General features: G+C 42.3%; 1 protein-coding gene across 2 annotated transcripts in view; it reads right to left on the reverse strand.

The window, feature by feature from the left end:
* The window catches only part of PDE8A (phosphodiesterase 8A), a 155,572-nt gene that overhangs the window by 14,257 nt on the left and 119,913 nt on the right, over positions 1-21,402 (reverse strand). For both annotated transcript variants that reach the window (XM_032392017.1, XM_032392018.1), the window contains exons 17-20: positions 21,198-21,396; positions 18,531-18,748; positions 17,061-17,193; positions 14,383-14,550 (exon numbers count right to left, since the gene is read on the reverse strand). In XM_032392017.1, coding sequence (XP_032247908.1) covers positions 14,383-14,550; positions 17,061-17,193; positions 18,531-18,748; positions 21,198-21,396 — 718 coding nt within the window. The remainder of the gene's footprint in view (positions 1-14,382; positions 14,551-17,060; positions 17,194-18,530; positions 18,749-21,197; positions 21,397-21,402) is intronic.

Raw genomic sequence — 21,402 nt, forward strand, 5'->3', positions numbered from 1 at the left:
ATACCTCGAGGCAAACAGAAATGAAAACACAACATCTAGAAAGTTATGGGATGAGATAAAAGTAGGGCTGACAGGGAAATTTATGGCTATAGGTAACTACATTAAAAAGAAAACTCTCAATTCAACAACCTAACTTTACACCTTACTAGAAAGAGAACACACTAAACTCAAAGTCAGCAGTAGTAAAGAAATAACAGACTAGAGCAGAGTTAAGTAAAATAGAGAGTAGAAAAATAGAGAAAATCCACAGAACCGAAAAAGTTCTCTGGAAAGATCAACACAACTGAAAAATCTTTACTAGATAGACTAAGAAAAAAGAAGGTTCAAAATACTAAAATCAGAAGTAAAAGCGGAACAAAAGAACAAAATAAAAAAAAAGGGGGGGACATTACTACCCATTTTACAGAAATAAATGATTATAAGGGGATACCGTAAACAGTTGTACCCCAACAAAATGGATAACCTAGATGAAATTAACATTCTTAGAAACCTACAACCTACTAAGACTCAATTATGAAGAAATGAGAATCTGAGTAGAACTATAACTAGAGTAAGGATGTTCAACCCAGTAATCAAAAACCTCCTAACAAAGAAAAGCCCTGGACCAAATGGCTTCATTGGTGAATTCTACCAAACTCTCAAACAGAATTAACACCAATCCTTCTTAAACTCTTCTAAAAAATTGAAGAGGAGAGGACACTTCCTAATTCAACCTATGAGGCCAGCATTACCCTGATACCAAAGCTTGGCAAAGACATGGCAAGAAAACCACAGACCAATATCCCTTATGAATATTGATAGAAAAATCCTCAACAAAATAGCAAACAGAATCCAGCAGCACATTAAAGGATCAGACATGGGATTTAATCCACTAATACAAGGATGGTTCAGCATCTAAAATCAGTTGATGTGATACACCATATTAAAACAGTGAAGGAAAGCAGAACACATGATCACTGAAAATGTTAAATTTTATGTGTATTTTACCACACATACACACTTCTCCTGCTAAATTGCTTCCCAAATAGGTTGTAGCATTTTACGCACCTATTACTGATGAATGAATCCCAGATGCTCCACATCCTCATGAACAGTGTTGTCAGTCTCTGAAACTTCTAGCTACTCTTGTAGGTGCATAGTGGCCTTTCACTGTGGTTCTAACATCTATTTCCCTGATGACTAAAGATGTTCAGCACTTTTCAAAGGCTTATTGACTGTTCACACATCTCCTTTTGTGAAGTGTCTGTTAAAATATTTGGCCATTTTAAATTAGGTGGTTTGTCTTTTTATTAATGAGCTATGATTGCTTATATATCCTGAATACAGCTGTTTGTCAGACAGGATTTGTAGATATTTTCTTCCAATGTGGCTTGCTGTGCTTAGATGAGCATAACTCCTGAATTTTGATTCTCATTTCCCAAATTTTCTTTTTATGGTGGTGGTTTTCCGTAACTACAAAATATCTGTCCACTTCTAAATGGCCAAGGAATTCTCCTATGTTTTTCTTTAAAAGCTTTATGGTTTTAGGTTTTATATTTAGGTCCGTGATCCACTGTGAAATGGTATTCATCTGGTATGAGGTAGAAGTTGTGGTTCATTTTTTGTTGGACAGAGATATCTAAGTATTCCAATACCACTTGCTGAAAAAATTTTCCTTTCCCCACTGAGTATATAGATGTGGTCTATTTCTGAGACTTCTATATTCTTTTCCACCCATGTATCGGACATCTTTATGCTAGTACCACACTGGCTTAAGTTCTAAAGACAAACAGTGTAAAATTTCCAACTTTTTTTCAAGTTTGCTTTGCTTATTCAAGATCCTTCACCTTTCCATATAAATTTTAGAATCAGTTTGTCAGTTTCTACAAAGAAACCAAAACCACCCCAAACTCCCGCCAAACAAAACAACAACAAAACAACCCCCTGCGATTTTGATTGGAATTGCATTGATGTACACATCGGTTTGGAGAAAACTGTACCTTAACAAAAGAAAGCCTTCCAATCTGTAGACTTGGTATACTTCTACATTATTTTCAAGCGTTCTTTTAATTTCTCAGCAATATTTTGTGGTTTTCAGTATAAAGGACTGGACTTTTTATTAAATTTGTTCCTAGATTTTTTTATTGCTATGCAAATAGGATTAGGTTTTTAGTTTCATTTTCCAGTTGTTTTTGGCTAGTACAAAAATACTATATATTTTTGTGTCTTAGGCCCTTGTGTCTTAGGACCTCGCTAAATCAAATCCTTATTAATGCTATTGTTTTGTACACTCCTTAGAGCTTTCCATATAAAAAATTGTGTCATCTGCAAATAGAAAAAAAATTTGTTTTCTATTCTTTGTACCTTTTTTCTCTTTATTGCAATGGCTAGGACAGCCAATACAATGTTCAACAGAGGTGGTGCCCTTCCCTTTCTTCCAATCTTGAGAATGTATTCAATATTTCACCATTAAATATAATGTCAGCTGTAAGTTTTTGTAGATGCCCCTTTTAAAGTAAGTTCCCTTCTATTCCTGGTTTGCTAAGTGTATTTTTGATGAATGAACGTTGAATCTTGTCAAATACTTTTTCTCTATCTACTGAAATAATCATGTGTTTTTCTCCTTTACTTGGGTACGGGGATTGTAATTCTTGATTTTTCTGATATTAAACTGACCTTGCATTCTTGGAAAAAACTCTAATTTATGATGAGATAGTGTCCTCTTTATATACTATTTAATTAAGTATCTCTGCATCTATGTTCATGAAGATAGTGGACTGTAATTTGCTCCTGGTATTGTCTTTATCAGATTTCGATATCAGGATGATAATGGCTTCATAAAATGAGTTGGAAAGTGTTTCCACCCCCCCCCCCCTTTTTTTTTAATATGGGCTCCACACCCAACATGGGGATCGTGAGGATCGAGTCCATGCTCTACTGAGTGAGACAGCCAGGCGCACTCCCTGCCCCCACCTCTATCTTTTGATATAATTTTATAAGACGGGTGTTATTTCTTCCTTAAATGTTTGATAGAATTCCTCAGTGAAGCCATGTGGGTCTAGAATTTGCTTTGTGGGAAAATCTTTAAAAGTAAATTTTGATAAATAATTTAATACAGGACTTCTCAGGTGATTGTTTTATCTTGTGAGTTTGGGTAAACTGTAGTTTTTAAGGCATTTAAGTTGTCAAATTTGTTGGTACCTTAAAAAATTATACTTTTAATATCTGTAAGATTATGACAATACCTCTTTCATTCTTAATACTGGTAATTTGTGTTCTCTTTCTCTTCTTCATCATTCTAGTTAGATACTGGGAAATTTTGTTAATTTTCTCAACTTCTGGCTGTGTTAATTTCTGTTTTCTCCATTTCCTCATTTTTTGCTCTTAAATATTATTTCTTTCCTATATGCTTGGTCTTTTCTAGTTTTTTTTTTTTTTCTAAAGATTTATTTGACAGAGACAGCTAGAGAGGGAACACAAGCAGGGGGAGTGGGAGAGGGAGAAGCAGGCTTCCCGTGGAGCAGGGAGCCTGATGTGGGGCTCAATCCCAGGACCCTGAGATCATGACCTGAGCCAAAGGCAGCCGCTTAACGACTGAGCCACCCAGGCGCCCGGTCTTTTTCTAGTTTCTTAAAGTGAAATCTAAGTCATTAACTTTAGGGCCTTTTCTTATCTATTTTCATTTTATTTTTTTTTTCATCATTGTAATACAAGTGTACTCTTTAATCCCCATCCCCTATTTCCCCCACCCACCTCCCCTCTGGTATCCATCAGTTTGTTCTCTATAGCTAAGAGTCCGTTTCTTGGTTTGTCTTTTTTCCCGTTGCTTGTTTTGTTTCTTAAATTTCATAAAGGAGTGAAATCATATGGTATTTGTCTTTCTCTGACTTACTTAGCATTATACTCTCTAGCTCCATCCATGTTGTTGCAAATAGCGAGATTTCATTTTTTTATGGCTGAATAATATTCCATTGTATATATGTACAACATCTTTATCCATTCATCAATCAATGGATACTTAGGCTGCTTCCATAATTTGGCTGTTGTAGATAATGCTGCTATAAATGTAGGGGTGCATGCATCCCTTTCAATTAGTGCTTTTGTATTCTTTGGGTAAATACCCATTGTGATTGCTGGATCATGGGGTAGCTCTATTTTTAACTTTCCGAGGACCCTCCATTCTGTTTTCCACAGTGGCTGCACAAGTTTGCATTCTCACCAACAGTGCACGAGGGATCCTTTTCCTTCACATCCTCACCAACATTTGCTTCTTGTGTTTTGATTTTAGCCATTCTGACAGGTGTGAGGTGATGCCTCATTGTAGGTTTGATTTGCATTTCCCTGATGATGTGTGATGTTGAACATCTTCTCATGTACTCTGGCCATCTCTATGTCGTCATTGAAGAAATGTCTTCTGCCCATTTTTAAATTGCAGTATTTGTTTTCTTGGGTATTGAGTTGTATCATATTTATCAGACATATCTGATAAAGGGATACTAACCCTTTATCAGATATGTCACTTGCAAATATCTTCACCCATTCTGTAGGTCGCCTTTTAGTTTTATTATTTCCTTTGTTGAGCAGAAACTTTTTATTTTAATGTAGTTTATTTTTGTTTTTATTTCCCTTGCCTCAGGAGAGAGATCTAGAAAAATATTTCTATGGATGATGTCAAAGATTACTGCATGTGCTCTCTTCAAGGATTTTTATGGTTTCAGGTCTCACATTAACTGACTGAGCCACCCATGCACCCCAAGTGTTTCTTTTTTTAATTGAGGTATAATTGATATACAACATGATTCCATACTTGTTTATACTGTAAAATGCTCACTATAATAAGTCAATATCCTCTACCACACATACAAAATTTTTCTTCTTGTGGTAAGATTCCAAACATAAGTGAGATCATATAGTACTTGTCTTTCTCTATTTTAACTTAGCATAATGCCCTGTTATCACAAATGGCAAGATTTCGTATTTCTTTTAAGGTTGAATAATATTCCATTCTATATAAATACCATGTCTTCTTTATCCATTCATCCATTAATGGACACAGGTTATTTCCATATCTTGGCTAATGTAAATAATGCTGCAGGGAACCTGGGGTTGCATAAATCTTTTCAAGTTAGTGTGTCGTTTTCTTCAAATACTCCGAAGTCAAATAGCTGGACCATATGATGTTTCTAATTTTTTGAGTAAGCTCCACAGTGTTTTCTAGTGGATGCACCAATATACATTCTCACCAACAGTGCACAAGGGCTCCTTTTTCTCAACATCCATGCCAATGCTTGTTATTATCTTTTTGTTAATAGCCATTCTGACAGGTGTGAGGTAATACGTCATTGGGCTTTGGCACTTTGCATCCCATTCTGAGGATCCAAGTTTGTATCTGGTATCTTTTCCTTTCAGCTTCAAGAACCTCCTTTAGCATTTCTTCTATTGCATGTTTACTGGTGATGAATTATGTTAGCTTTTCCTTATTTGACAATGTGCTTATTTTCCCTTCATTCTGGAAGGATATTTTCATTGGATACAGAATTCCAGGTTGACAGTTTTGTCCTAAAAACAAATTAAAGATGTTGTTCCAGTGTCTTCTGGCCTTTGTAGTTTCTTTTTTTTCCTTAAAAAAAATTTTTTTTAGGGCGCCTGAGTGGCTCAGTTGGTTAAGCGACTGCCTTCAGCTCAGGTCATGATCCTGGAGTCCCTGGATCGAGTCCCGCATCGGGCTCCCTGCTCGGCAGGGAGCCTGCTTCTCCCTCTGACCCTTCCCCCTCTCATGTGCTCTCTCTCTCTCTCTCATTCTCTCTGTCTCAAATAAATAAATAAAATCTAAAAAAAAAAAAAAAAAAAAAAAATTTTTTTAAATTCAAGTATAATTAACATACAGCATTATATTTGTTTCAGGTGCAATTTGGTGATCCAATAATTCCGTACATTACTCAGTGCTCATCATGAGCAGTATACTCTTAATCCCCTTTACCTTATTTCATCCTCCTCCCACCTCCCCTCTGATAACCATATTTGTTCTCCATATTAAAGTCTGTCTTTTTTTGTTTCGCTTTTTAAATTTCACGAGTGAAATTATATGGTATTTGTCTCTCTGACTTATTTAGCTTAGCATTATACTCTCTAGCTCCATCTATGTTGTTGCAAATGGCAAGATTTTATTCTTTTTTAAGGTTGAGTAATATTCCATTATATATATACACTACTTCTTGATCCATGCATCTATTGATGGACACTTGAGTTGCTTCCATATTTTGGTTATTGTAAATAATGCTGCAATAAACTGAAAGGTGCATGTATCTTTTCAAATTAGTGTTTTCCTATTCTTTGGGTAAATACCCAGTAGTGGAACTGCTGGGTCATGTGGTAATTCTGTTTTTCATTTTTTGAGGAACCCCCATATTGTTTTCCACAATGGCTGCACCAGTTTGCATTCCCAACACCAGTGCAAGAGGGTTCTTTTTTCTCCACATCCTTACCAACACTTGTCATGTTCTTTAGCCATTCTGACAGGTGTGAGGTGGTATCTCACTGTAGTTTTGATTTGCATTTCCCTGATGATGAGTCACGTTGAGAATCTTTTCATGTGTTTGTGGGTTGTCTGCAGGTCTTCCTTGGAGAAATGTTCATTCATGTCTTCTGCCCATTTTTAAATTGGATTTTTTTTTTGGTGTTGAACTGTACAAGTTCTTTATATATTTTGGATATAACCCTTTATGGGAAGTCATTTGCAATACAGTCTCCCATTCCATAGGTTGCCTTTTATTGTTTCCTTTGCTGGGCAGAAGCTTTTAATTTTGATGTAGTCCCAATAGTATATTTTGCTTTTGTTTCATAGGAGACATATCTAGAAAAATGTTATAGCTAATGTCAGAGAAATTAAATTACTGCCTGTACTCTCTTCTAGGATTTTTATGGCTTTAACTCTCACATTTCGGTCTTTAATCCATTTTTTTTTTTTTAAGATTTTATTTATTTGACAGAGAGAGACATAGCAAGAGAGGGAACACAAGCAGGGGGAGTGGGACAGGGAGAAGCAGGCTTCCCGCGGAGCAGGGAGCCCGATGTGGGGCTCGATCCCAGGACCCTGGGACCATGACCTGAGCTGAAGGCAGATGCCCAACGACTGAGCCACCCAGGTGCCCCTTTTTGGAGATTATTTTTGTGTATAGTTTAAGAAATGGTCCCATTTCATTCTGTTGCATGTAGCTGTCCTGTTTTCCCAGCACCAATTACTGAAGAGACTGTCTTTTTCCCATTGCATATTCTTGCCTCCTTTGTTGAAGATTAATTGACCATATAGTTGTGGGTTTATTTCTGGGCTCTCTATTCTGTTCTATTGATCTATGTTCTATTTTTGTCCCAGTACTATACTGTTTTGGTAACTGTAGCTTTGTAGTGTATCTTGAAATCTGGGATTGTGATATCTCCCAGTTCTTTCCTTCTTTTTCAAAATTGCTTTAGCTATTCAGGGTATTTTGTGGTTCCATACAAATTGTAGGCTTATTTGTTCTAGTTCTGTGAGAGATGCTATTGGTATTTTAAGAGGGGTTGCATTAAGTCTGTAGATTGCTTTGGGTAGTATGGACATTGTAACAATATTCTCTAAACCCATGAGCATGGAATATTTTTCCATTTGTATTATCTTCAATTTCTTTCATTAGTATTCTATAGCTTTCGGAATACAGGTTTCTCATCTCCTTGGTTAAGTTTGTTCCTAGGTATTTTATTATTTTTGGTGCAACTGTAAATGGGATTTTCTTAATTTCTCTTTCTGCTACTTCATTATTAGTATACAGAATTGCAATGGATTTCTGTACATTGATTATATATGCAGTGACCTTACCGAATTCATTTATCAGGTCTAGTTTTTTGGTGGAGTCTTTTTTTTTTTTTTTTTAAAGATTTTATTTACTTATTTGAGAAAGAGACAGAGCTAGGAGACAGAGCACGAGTGGGGAGGAGAAGGGGAAGCAGGTTCCCCACTGAGCAGGGAGCCTGACGTGGGTCTTGATCCCAGGACCCTGGCATCATGACCTGAGCCACCCAGGCACCCCCTTGGTGGAGTCTTTAGGATTTTCTATATATAGTATCGTGTCATCTGCAAATAGTCAAAGTTTTACTTCTTTCTTACCAATTTGGATGCCTTTTATTTCTTTTTCTTGTCTATTTGCTGTGGCTAGGACCGTTGGTACTATGTTGAATTAAAGTGGTTAGAGTGGACATCCTTGTCTTGTTCCTGATCTTAGGGGGAAAACTCTTAGTTTTTCACCACTAAATATGAAGTTAGCTGTATGGCTTTATTTATTTGAGAGAGACAGCACAAGTGGGAGGGGCAGAGGAAGAGGGAGAGAGACTCTCATCGACTTTGCACTCAACGCAGAGCCCCGAAGTGGGGCTTGATCTCAGGATCCTGAGATCATGACCTAAGCCGAAACCAAGAGTTGGACGCTTTACCAACTGCACCACCCGGCACCCCAGCTTTGGGTTTTTCATCTATGGCCTTTACTATGTTGAAGTCTGTCCCCTCTAAACCTACTCTGTTGAAGGTTTTTTTTTTTTTCTTTTTAATCATGAATGGATGTTGTACTTTGTCAAATGCTTTTTCTACATCTATTGAAATGATCATATGGTTTTTCCTTTCTCTTGTTGACGTGATATATCACATTGATTGATCTGCAAATATTGAACCACCCTTGCATCCCAGGAATAAATCCTACTTGATGGTGGTGAATGAATTTTTTAATATATTATTGGATTTCGTTTGCTAATATTTTGTTGAGGGTTTTTGAATCTATATTCAGTTCATTAAGATACTGGTCTGTAGTTCTCTTTTTGTAGTGTCTTATCTAGGTTTGGTATCAGGGTAGTGCTGGCCCCATAGAATGAATTGCTTTCCTTCCTCTTCTATTTTTTGGAATAGTTTGGGAAGAATAGGTATTCACTCTTCTTGAAATGTTTGGTAGAATTCACCTGTGAAGCCCTTTGGACCTGGATTTCTGTTTGTTCAGAATTCAATTCAATTTAATTGCTGGTAATAGGTTTGTTCAAATTTTCTATTTTTCCTTGTTCAGTTTTGGGAGGTTATGTGTGTCTAGGAACTTATTTTTTTCTAGACTGTCCAATTTGTTGGCATGTAATTTTTCATATTCTCATAATGCTTTGTATTTCTGTGGCGTTGGTTGTGATTTCTCTGATTTTGAGTCCTCTCTCTTAATTTTATTATGTTAATCACCATACATTATATCATTAGTTTTTGATGTAGTGTTCCATGATTCATTGTTTGTGTATAACACCCAGTGCTCCATTCAGTACATGCCCTCTTTAATACCCATCACCAGGCTAGCCCATCCCCCCACCCCCCTCCCCTCTAGAACCCTCAGTTTGTATCTCAGAGTCCATAGTCTCTCATGGTTCATCTCCCCCTCCAATTTCCTCCCCCTTCATTTTTCCCTTCCTGCTATCTTTTTTTTTTTTAAACATATAATGTATTATTTGTTTCAGAGGTACAGGTCTGAGATTCAACAGTCTTGCACAATTCACAGTACTCACCAGAGCACATACCCTCCCCAATGTCTATCACCCAGCCACCCCATCCCTCCCACCCCCCACCACTCCAGCACCCTCAGTTTGTTTCCTGAGATTAAGAATTCCTCACATCAGTGAGATCATATGATACATGTCTTTCTCTGATTGACTTATTTCGCTCAGCATAATACCCTCCAGTTCCATCCACGTCATTGAAACTGGACCATTTCCTTATACCACACACAAAAATAGACTCAAAATGGTTGAAAGACCTAAATGTGAGACAGGAGTCCATCAAAATCCTAAAGGAGAACACAGGCAGCAACCTCTTTGACCTCAGCCGCAGCAACTTCTTCCTAGAAACCTCTCTTTTTTTTAAGATTTATTTATTTGAGAGAGAGAACGAGTGGGTGGGGGAGGGACAGAGGGAGAAGCAGACTCCCCACTGAGCAGGGAGCCTGATGTGGGGCTTGATCCCAGGACCCTGAGATCATGACCCGAGCCCAAGGCAACCACTCAACCAACTGAGCCAACTAGGCACCCCCCTCTCTTTTTTTAATGAGTCTGGCTAAAGGTTTATCAATTAAAAAAAAAAAAAAAGATTTTACTGATTTATTTGACAGAGGGAGACACAGTGAGAGAGGAAACACAAGCAAGGGGAGTGGGCAGGGGAGAAGCAGGCTTCCCGCGGAGCAGGGAGCCTGATGCGGGGCTCAATCCCAGGACCCTGGGATCATGACCTGAGCCGAAGGCAGGCGCTTAACGACTGAGCCGCCCAGGCACCCCTAAAGGTTTATCAGTTTTGTTGATCTTTTCAAAGAACCAGCGCCAGGTTTCATTGATTGTTTTATTGGTGTTTATTTCTATTTTGTTTCTGCTCTAATCTTTACTATTTCCTTCTTTCTGCTGGTTATGGGTTTTGTTTTTTCTTCTTTTTCTTGATCCTTTAGGTGTAAGGTTAGATTGAGATTTTTCTTGGTCCTTGAGGTAGGCCTGTATTGCTATAAACTTCCCTCCTAGAACAGCTTTTGGTGCATCCCAAGGAGTTTGGACTATTGTGTTTTCATTTTCATTTGTCTCCATGTATTTTTTTTATTTCCTCTTTGATTTCTTGGTTGACCCATTCATTGTTTACTAGCACATTATTTAACCTCCATGTATTTGCGTTCTTTTCCAGATTTTCTCCTGTGGTTGATTTCTAGTGTCATAGCTTTGTGGGTTGGAAAAAGATGCATGGTCATGGTATCACTCCAAATTTTGGGGTTTTTTTTTGCCTAATATGTGATCTATTATGGAGAATGTTCCATGTACACTTGAAAAGAATATGTATTCTGTTTTAGGGTGGAATGTTCTGGATATATCTGTTAGATCCATCTGGTCTAATGTGTCATTCATAGCCATTGTTTTCTTGTTGATTTTCTGTTTGATCTATCCATTGGCGTAAGTGCATGTTAAAGTCTCCTACTATTATTGTATTACTATTGATTACTTCCTTTACATTTGTTATTAGCTGCTTTATGTGTTCCCATGTTTGGTGCACAAATATTTACAACTGTTACGCTTTGTTGGATTGTTCCCTTTATGACTATGTACCTATCCTTCTTTGTTTCTTGTTATAATCTTTTGTTTTAAAGTCTATTTTGTCTTATACAAGTATTACTACCCTGGCTTTCTTTTCACACCTATTTGTATGATAAATGCTTTTTCATCCCTTTACTCTCAGTCTGCATATCTTTAGGTCTGAAATGAGTCTGTTGTAGGCAGCCTATAGATGGGTCTTAATTTTTTATCTAATCCAACACCCTATGTCTTCTCATTGTTTAGTCCATTTACACTCAAAGTAATTATTGACAGGTAAGTATTCACTGCCATTTTGTTACTTGTTTTATGTTTGTTTTGTAGTTCTTCTCTGTTCTTTTCTTCCCTTGCTCTCTTCTCTCACGATTAATTGGCTTTCTTTAGTAAGATACTTGGATTCTTCCTCTTTATTTTTGCCTATTACCACTTTTTGATTTGTGGTTACCATTAGGTTATATATAACACCTTATGCATATAGCAGTCTATATTAAGTTAATGGTCACTTAAATTTGAACCCTTTCTGAAAGCACTAAATTTTGGGGTGCCTGGGTGGCTCAGTTGGTTAAGCAACTGCCTTCGGCTCAGGTCATGATCCCAGAGTCCTGGGATCGAGCCCTGCACCGAGCTCTCTGCTTGGCAGGAAGCCTGCTTCTCCCTCTCCCACTCCCCCTGCTTGTGTTCCCTCTCTCAATCTCTTTGTCAATTAAATAAATAAATAAAATCTTTAAAAAAAAAGCTTTAAAAGCACTAAATTTTTATTCCTCTCTTCCCCACATTTTAGGTAGATGGTATCATACTTTTTACATCCTTTCATTTTGTGAATCCATTGATGGATTTTTTTTTTTAAATGTTTTATTTATTTATTCATGAGAGAGAGAGAGAGAGGCAGAGGCAGAGGGAGAAGCAGGCTCCCCACCTAGCAGGGAGCCCGATGCGGGACTCAATCCCAGGACCCTGGGATCGTGACCTGAGCCGAAGGCAGACGCTTAACCATCTGAGCCACCCAGGCGCCCCTTGATGGATTTTTTTTATAGATATATTTAATATTACTGCTTTTTTGCTTCCTACTTTTCTTAATCCTGCTTACGGTCCTTCCTTCCCACTCAAAGAATCCCCTTTCACATTTCTTGTATAACTGCTTTAGTGGTGATGAATTCTTTTGTGGATCTGCAAAAGTCTCTCTCTCTCCTATTCTGAATAATAGCCTTGCCAGATATTGTTGGTTGTAGGGTTTTTCCCCTTTCAGCACTGTGAATATATCATGCCACACTCTTCTGGCCTACCAAGTTTCTACTGAAAGCTCAGCTGGTAGTCTTATGGGGTTTCCCTTTTATGTAACTATTTTCTTTTGCTGCTTTAAAAATGCTCTGGGATGCCTGAGTGGCTCGGTCATTAAGCATCTGCCTTCGGCTCAGCTCATGATCCCAGCGTCCTGGGATCAAGCCCCGCATGGGGTTCCCTGCTCCGCGGGAAGCCTGCTTCTCCCTCTCCCACTCCCCCTGCTTGTGTTCCCTCTCTTGCTGTGTCTCTCACAAATAACATCTTTTTAAAGAAAAATGCTCTGAAGATCACTACTTTTTGCCATTTTAATTACTATGGGCCTTGGTGTGGGAATCTCTTGGTTGATTTTGCTGGGGCCTCTCTGTGCCTCCTGGATCTGGATTTCTGTTTCCTTCCCCAGATTCAGGAAGTTTTCTGCTATTTCTTCAAATTTTCTTTTTTTTTTTTTTTTTTAAAGATTTTATTTATTTATTTGAGAGAGAGAGAATGAGAGAGAGCGAGTACATGAGAGGGGGGAGGGTCAGAGGGAGAAGCAGACTCCCCGCTGAGCAGGGAGCCCGATGCGGGACTCGATCCAGGGACTCCAGGATCATGACCTGAGCCGAAGGCAGTCGCCCAACCAACTGAGCCACCCAGGCGCCCTATTTCTTCAAATTTTCTGCCCCCTTTTCTTTCTCTTCCTCTTCTGGGGTCCCTATAATGTTATTATGCTTGATAGTATCACTGAGTTCCCTCATTCTATTCTGTTCCCTTCTTTCTCATATTCAGCTTGATTGCTTTCCGTTACTCTGTCCTCCAGGTCACTGATCTGTTCTTCTCCTTCCTCTGTTTATTCCCTTTAGTGTATTTTTAATTTTAGTTATTGAGTTCTTTATCTCTGACTGATTATGTTTTCTATTTCTTTGTTGAGGGTGTCACTGAGGTCTTCCACTCTTTTCTCAAGTCCAGTTAGCATCTTTCTTACCATTATTTTAAATTCTTCATCAAGCATATTATCACTGTTCCACTTAGATCTCTTGTTGTGATTCTGTCCTGTTCTTTCATTTGGGACATGCTCCTCTGTCTCATTTTGGCTCTGTGTTTGGAAATTCGGCTGTCTGTTGCTCTTGAAAGCAGTGGCCTTAAGAAGGGGAGGTCCTGTAGTGCCCTGTGGTGCAGTGGCCCTTGTTCACCAGAACCTGGTGCTTCAGGGGCGTCTCCTATGCGTGTTGCTGTGCCGTGTTCGCCTCCAGTCGAAATGGCTCTCTGTGCCTACTGTGGGTAGGATTTGGTCCCTGTGCTGTTAGCGGGTCTGTCTGGGGCTTGAGTTGGGTCAGACCAGACTACTACTGGGGCCACAGTTGAACTAGTATGTGTGGGTTTCTTCCCCTCTCCCTGCAGCAGGAGTCACTTTGGGGTGGTGCCACCCAGGCGCCCTGAAGTCCACTGATTTTTCAAGTACCAGGTTATAAGCCCCACTGATTAGAAGTTAAACCTCTCTGTTTTTCAAAGCCAAATGTTATGGGGATTTGTCTTCCTGGTGTGGGGTCTGCTCCTTTCCCCTCTCTGCGCCTGCAGTGTCCCTCCCTACCATGGGCAGCCCTGCAGGTCCGTTTGGCTCCTTCATGGTGTCTATGCCCTTCCTACCCTCTTGGATGCGGCTATGTACATGCTTTCAATAAATTTGCAAAACTTCTAGCCATTGCATTTTCTAGTTTTTTTCCTGTCCCATAAGAATTTTTTCTACCCAGAGACAATATGAAGGGCAGACAACAATGTAAAATGCTGTTAGGAGAAAATTGTTAACCCAGGATTCTACAGCCAGTGAAGATACTCTGCAAGAAAGAAGGCAAATACATTTTCAGATAAGGTAAAACTAATCAAATTCATTCCTGGTAAACCTGTAATGCAAGAAGTGCTCTTCAAAGACAGAATTTCACTTAGAACTCTATTTCCTAGTGTTAAGCCCCTTACCTCTAATACTCGTATTGTGTTTCTCTCTGTTAAGGAACTTAAGAGGCTGCATCTCACCTGAGAAAAATATTCTTCTGAGATGCGTCCGGCCCACTCAATGCACTGCTCCAGGGGTCGGCAGGGATTGGACACATCTGCGCATTTAATCAACATTCGTTTAATCAGAGTCCGGTTCTCTGGAGTCCTGAGCATAGTGTTTATGGCTTCTTCATCTCTATTCACTTCCTAAAACATGAGAGAACACAATCAAAGTGGGTTCCCTGGTACTAAGCCCTGTCTTACAGGTGTGGCCCCACGGTACACACAGTAAGGCACTGACCAGGATCCACAAGTAAGGCGCTTCACGGACCAGTGAGGAGTATAATCCGAGCACTGAGCTCAGCCCCTCACTTGACAAAAAGGAAAACCAAGGTCCAGTGAGATTCCGGCAGGCCCAAGAGTAGAGGGTAGCACTCAAGATTGTCGTTGTGCCCCTCCCCTCTTCTTGGCTCTTTTCTTCCCACTCCAGATATTTCTCACAGTTGCTTTTTCTTTGTTCTATTGCTACTGCTCTCCCTTGGGACATGAGCAGTATCTTTTTTATACCTACTAAAAAAAAAGTGTGAACTGTAAACATAAAAGGTTTCTCTTCTCTTTCACCAAAAGGAATCTTGTGGTGCACACCAGGCTCCCCGCTTTGCACAACCCAACCCCTAACCCAGTCCCATGATAGGTATGATCTTGAGAGTTAGCTGTCAGTGTACCCACATTTGTCAGACACAGTGATACTTAACAGTCATTCTCTTTTGATCTTCACTCACAAAAATTTATGGTAGGCACGGAAAGCAGTATTATGTACTATTGTATTTTATACGTGAGGACACTGGGACTCAGAGAGGTGAAAAGACTTGTCCAGAGCTACCCGGCTGAGCCAGGATAAGAACTTCAGGTCTACCTTTAGTTGTGGGCTCTGTCTATTCATAGTACCACATACTGTCTGGTTTAAAGGAGCGTCACTGGTATGGATTCTCAACCTGCGGTATAACGGACCTGGTGGTTAAGCCCTCTGAAGCAAATTCAGGTTGGAAGAGGGAGTACCAGGACAAAGAGCACGGTCAGAGACCACAACAAGCTAGTCTCCTTATGCTTTCCAAAAAAGTCAATCATGCGGTTCCATTGAGTAATCGCAATGATCTAAAAAGGCCTGATGGTCCCATCTCAATGAGGACAGATATGCCATTAAGATGGGCATCTGCCCATCCAGAGCCCAGGCTGCCTATTCTCCTGGAGAGTGCCACAGTGGACATGACCAAGGCTGCCTTGATAGGTCTCCTTGCCCCAAGTTTCCTACCACCAACCACCTTTGTGTTGACTCTTCTCTCTTCAGCTGTGTGACTACGGTTCAGTCCTGCTAGCTGTAAACTTTAACTTTCATATTACTTTGTCCCTCCTCTGCTCACCAGATTGATTTCCAGTCTCAGAAGTAACCCCAAGTACTAACAGCTGAGAGATGTGACTTTCAAGTGGAAGAGAATCAACCCCAAGTACTAGCAGATGAGCGATGGTACAGAATCCTCAGCTTGAGTCTGGGACCTGCCCAGACTTGATGGAAGAAACCAAGACTGTGGCATGGAGTTGGCCAGGAGCAGTGGCCTGGTTGACATCGAAAAGGTTGGTGTGGGTGCTTCCACACTGGAAGTCCTTGGAAAGGAAGTGAAGTCAGAAGCAGGTTGACAAACTGAAAGAACAGGGGTGGGTGAAGGAAGCAGAGTTCTCAGTGGGTTTCAAATCAGGTTAAAGAGGAACAAGTGTAAAGGCGGTAATAAGCTAGAAAGCCAGGAACAAAGGCCAGGACCAGATGAGTTGCGGGAGTCAAGTGGGGTCAGAATTCAAGGAATGGTAAGCCTAGCCTCATAGGATAAACCATTGCTGTGCCTAGTAAAGACTCTCAGGATGGTGATAGGAGCTGGGGATGGGGGGAAGGCTGTGGAAAAGACTGTGAGCTGGTGCCAAGATGTTCAGTGTATGTGGGGGAGGTGGTAGGGCCTCAAAGGAAGAGGGTACATGAAAATATATGCTGTAGGTGCTGATCTCATGCTGAATCTAGTATAACAGGTGCCATTTATTCAGTGCCTACCTTGTCCCATGCCCACCAGTCCTATGCATTCAGCTTTATTCTGCCCATTCTACAGACAAGGAACTGGTGAAGCACAACTGGGATGGAACTCAGATCCATCTGCTGCCTTAGCTGTGGTCTCCTGCCTGGCCAGAGGTTTAATGTCCTTGCCAGGCAGTCATTGTGGACTCCAGGCCTCAAATCCAGAAACGATGTCCAACAATAATGTCACCCTTGGGACCAAAATACAGGGTCCTTCTCAACCCCCCACCCTCCCGTGACAGAGATCAGCATTGCTGCCACAGCATGTGCACAGTGGGGAGTAGGTCGAGGAGACCTCAAGGGCTCCAACTGACCCCAGGACGCCCAAGAAGAGGGGGAGGGAAGAGTTTGAGAATGCATAGGAATGGTCCACCCAACCTAAAGTTAGTTCCAGAGTTTCCACATCTACTTTTGGAGGTCTTAATTTTTTCCTGACAGGAAAAAATACTTTAAATAACTTTTCAACCAATGGAAATTAAATCCAAGGAACTACTGGGGAAGTCTTCCACAGCTCATCACATCTTACCCTCTGTTTCCCCGCAAGACACAGGGATAAGGGCCCCAAACACAGGCTCTCCTTACAGTCGGTCTTCCTTACCCCATTTACTTTGAGTGCTGCCAGGGGCTTGTTGATGCTGTTGACAAATTTGTTGACGTGCTCGAAGTGCTTTGTCATTTCTGTGGCTAAGACCATGTCGATAATAGCCTGGCGCAGCGTCCGATAGTCATTCCTGTTTCAGACGACAAACGAGAGGGTGCTATAGAGGACTCATCCAGACCAGACAGGTACTCCTGGAAACCGTCTCTTCTCTAGGATAGCACCCACTGTGGTAAAATTCTAATGTGACAGGAAGTCACAAGGAACACTTTAAAACAAGATCATTAGCAAGGGGAACCTGAGCAGAGGCTAAAATCGGGAAGCTTGTGGGCATGACTTTACAGGTGCAATGTTCATCATTCTGTGGCATAAGGCACACAGCTCTTAGAATAAGAGAAAAGAGCAGGGGTGAACAAAGGCAGAGATCTGTGGTTATGAAGAATGTACCCCCTACAGAGGAACCCTGAGATTCAACAATTTCAGTGCCCAGAAACCTAGAGGGTAGCTTCCGACAGCTGAGAAGCTCACAGGGAATACTTGTGTACCTCTTCCTCCAGTCCTTGTTTTTATTCAATCATTTTGTGACATTTCTTTCTGTCCAACCCCTTCTCCAGTCACCCCATTGCTTTCCCTGGACACGACCCAGGTTACCAGGGTCTTGTGTATTTTTCCAGAGCTAACTGATGTCTATACCAGCAACTATGAATAAAACCTACTGAAATTCCAGAACATGGCAAAAGGAAGTTTTCCAAATTAATGTCTTCCACCTGATATTTATGAAGTCCCTCTCATGGACCAGGCACCATGCTAGACACTGAGGATACGGTGACGAACAAAGGGCAGTGGCTACTTACAGAACTTAAGAATCAAATCAGGCATTAGCCAAGTAATGAAAAATGATGATGTAAATATGTGACGAGTGCTGTGAAGGAACCCGGCACTGAGGGGTCAGGGGAGGCTTCCTCAAGGTAACATTGGAACACCGACACTGCCGAGAAGTGTGCTGGGCCCAGGAGGGCAGCGTGGAGTGTTTGGAGCAGAGCTGGAAGATGACCGCTTCTCTGAGTCTCGAGAAGCTCAGATGTCAGCATTACACTTTGCCACCTCGAAATGCCAAGAACCTTGAAAGCATCGTGCTAAGAGAAAGGAGCCAGTCACAAAAGACCATTAGGGGTGCTCCCCTTTATTAGGAAATGTGCAGAACTGGCAGATCTATGGGGACAGAAGGCGCACCCATGGCTGCCTGTGGCTGGGGGGATTCTAGCAGGGACCGGGAAGTGATTGCCAACGAGTCTGAGGTGCTTTGTGGGGGAGGATGGAAATGTTCTCAAGTCGACTGCGGTGATGACCGCACCACTCTGAATAGCCTGACAACCACCGTACACTTGAAATGAGAGAATTCTCAAGTCCGTGAATCGTATCTCGAAGTTGTTAGAGGGACCAGCATGCTCCCCTACTCAGTGCTCTCACCTCTCCATGTTCTTGAAGATATTGCATTTGTCATCTCGGGTGGTCAGCTGGAAAGCCAAGGCCGCATGGTGGCTCTCCAGCACAGCAGTGTCATTATACAAGATGGCCAGCTCACTTCCAGCATTGCACAGGAACGAGTTGGTTCGCCCAGGGTGGTCCACGTCGTGGACAGTGGCTGCAATAAGCGCAGCGACCTCATCGACCGGATCTAAAGTTTGCTGCAAATGAGAGAGCTTGTAAAAACGGGGGCTTGGCCCTGAAAGCCGGGAAGCCTTCCATAGAGTTTCTTTGCTGCCCTATTACTTTGAGGGAAAAATATCCCAGATTTCGGAGAAAAGCATAGTGTTGAGCAAATCCAGTTTCCCTACCTCTGCTGAAAAACAGCTGCATGTTTGTGCTTGTTAATGAGAGAACATTATCTGATTCCCGGTCTCACACAAGTTAAGGACTTACCCAAATACGAGGTGTCCTCAACAGACAGGAGTCACCTCCTCAGCCAGTCTGGCTCTAGACCCATCACAAAAAGTCTGAGATACTGACTTGGACCAACGTAAACCAGTATTATTGAGAGAAATAATTTAAAATGTGCATCATTTACGTTAACAGGGTTGGTCTAGTGTTTCCCTCCCTTTTGGTACGATCTTTGTCAGGCTGATGTCAGGGTTTTGAGAGTTTGATAAAATAATCTGGAAGTTCTCCATCATTTTCAAGTCTCTGAAAAGGTTTATGTAACGGAAAAATCCCTCAAGGGGCTGACGAACTCACTGATGATCTGAGTCAGGAGCCAGATTATGAAGAATTTTGTCGACAGGTTAAGAACTACTTCCGCGGTACTGACCTCTTGGTTTCCTACTTCTAGTATGTGACGTAAAACATTTCATCTTAAGGCTTTTAAGTTAGTACAGAAGTGTCTGGCACCTTCTTCTTTCTGCATTTCTTGATTAGTTTGGCTAGAATTTAATTTTCTTGGTTATTTCAAAGAACCATTTTGGATTATCATTTGGTCTTCTCATTCTATAGGTCTTAATATATTGATTTCTCATTGTGTTGATTTCTTAAAATTATTTAAAACGCTCTGCCCGCCTCCATGGCCCTGGAGGGCTGCCCCAGGAGCCAGGACACCAGGCAGCAGTGACACAGCGCTGTCCCCCCTCAAGAAGCCCTGTTCTTAGATACAAAACCCGGGGTTGGATCCTTCTGCCCTTGAGTTCTGAAACTGAAATGGTGATGCCACGGAACTCCCTGGACCCTCTGAGCCATTTTATGACGGATGCTGACGGAAAGAACACAAATACTTTGGCAGATCCATGCAAGTCTAGTTGCTGCTTTGAAAATTTCCCTAATGAAGTCATTTACAACGTGAAAAGCTTTCTTAGGAACTTGGTTTGGGGGTGGGCAGTGAGTTACATTCCTCGACTGGAACCTCTTCTGTGAAGCTCTCCGCACTATAACCTCTTTTCATCCGCCTTTCCTGCTGCCTCAAAGCTGGACATCAAGCTGCCAGGCAGCGCCCAGAGGGGCTCTGAGCCAGGTGTGACTGGCCACCAGTAGGGCCAGGGGCCCCTGCACGGAGTCAGCGGAGGACAGACCTGCTGTGCAAATGCAGTCATCTCAGGAGCAGGCCCACTGGAGGGGACACACAGAAAAGGGGCATCAAAGTCCGTACCGGGGGCGGGGGGGAGGGTAGTCCAGGCAAGTCTCCCTGGAGGAACAAAGGCTGGTACGGATCCCTGAAGGACAGGTGGGGACACAGGGAAGCCAGCAGCAGCAAAGGCAATAGCAGACCGAGGACAGGGGTGCCAGAAACCTCAGTGGTTTAGCACGGCCCACACGGGGCCTGTGTGTCGGGAGCTGTGAATCACCCTACTGCGGAGTCGAAGTCCGGTAGGAGGCGGGAAGCCGCTCCTGGGAACAGCATGGTCAGATGTGCTGTTTCAGAAAGCTCGTGCTGGTGGCAGTGTGGGGGAGTTCCGCGGGGGGCTGGAGGGGGAGGGGGGCAGGAGTGCTCAAGTGGTACCAGGGAGAGGAGAAAGCAGGGCCCTCACTAGGACGGCTCAGGGGCATCACGAGGTGGAGATAATCCTGAGGACACTGGGGGCCCCGGTAGGCAAGGTCCCAGGACCTACTGGATGACACGGGCTTGGAGAGAGGAGAGAACAGAAAATGCTTCCAGGTTTCTGACCTGGGTGTCCTCTTGGCTGGTGGAACTCCGGCCTCGGGGCCGGCAACCCCAGGCGGGAGCAGAGTTGGCCAAGGATCAACTTGGCCTCAACCCCTGCTGACACTGAGGGATGGGGTGGGTACAGGGGCACCTCATTCAGACTTAGGTGCTCTGCAACAGTTAGGGCTGTTCTTCTGGGGTCTCACTCTGAGCCTACAGACAAGTTGCAGTCAACTGTTCTGGCTGGTTTTCTCCGTGGGGACCAATCCGCTCCTTACACTCCCACAGAAGGGCGGGGCTCACGTCATGAACTGACCTGTCGAATCCGCAGAGCCGCAGCTCAGCCTCCTGCCCAACCCCCCGTGCGGCCGCACCCTCCGCGGGGCCAGGTGGCCCACAGGTGGGGACCCCTGAGCAGCAGCCCGCACAGCACCTCGGTGGAGGCGGAGGCCGCAGCCCGGCCCACCACTCCTGCCCGCCAAGCGTGGTGCACACCCGCAGCTCACCTTTATCCTCTCTTTGCAGAGAAAGTAGGCAGTGGCGTGAAGCACGTCGGCAGCGTGTGTCGAGTTGTGGTAGGGGTTAGAAGAGTGGTAATTGGCTTCGATGATCTGTAACCACGACCTCAGCGTCGGCTCGGAGCAGTTCAAGAATTCACAGATTCCGAAGCGAGCAAACATTTTGAGACCAAGATAAATCAAAGGCCTACAG

The sequence above is a fragment of the Phoca vitulina genome, unplaced genomic scaffold (assembly GCF_004348235.1).
Source record: "Phoca vitulina isolate PV1807 unplaced genomic scaffold, GSC_HSeal_1.0 scaffold65, whole genome shotgun sequence".
In the NCBI taxonomy this organism is placed as follows: Eukaryota; Metazoa; Chordata; class Mammalia; order Carnivora; family Phocidae; genus Phoca; species Phoca vitulina.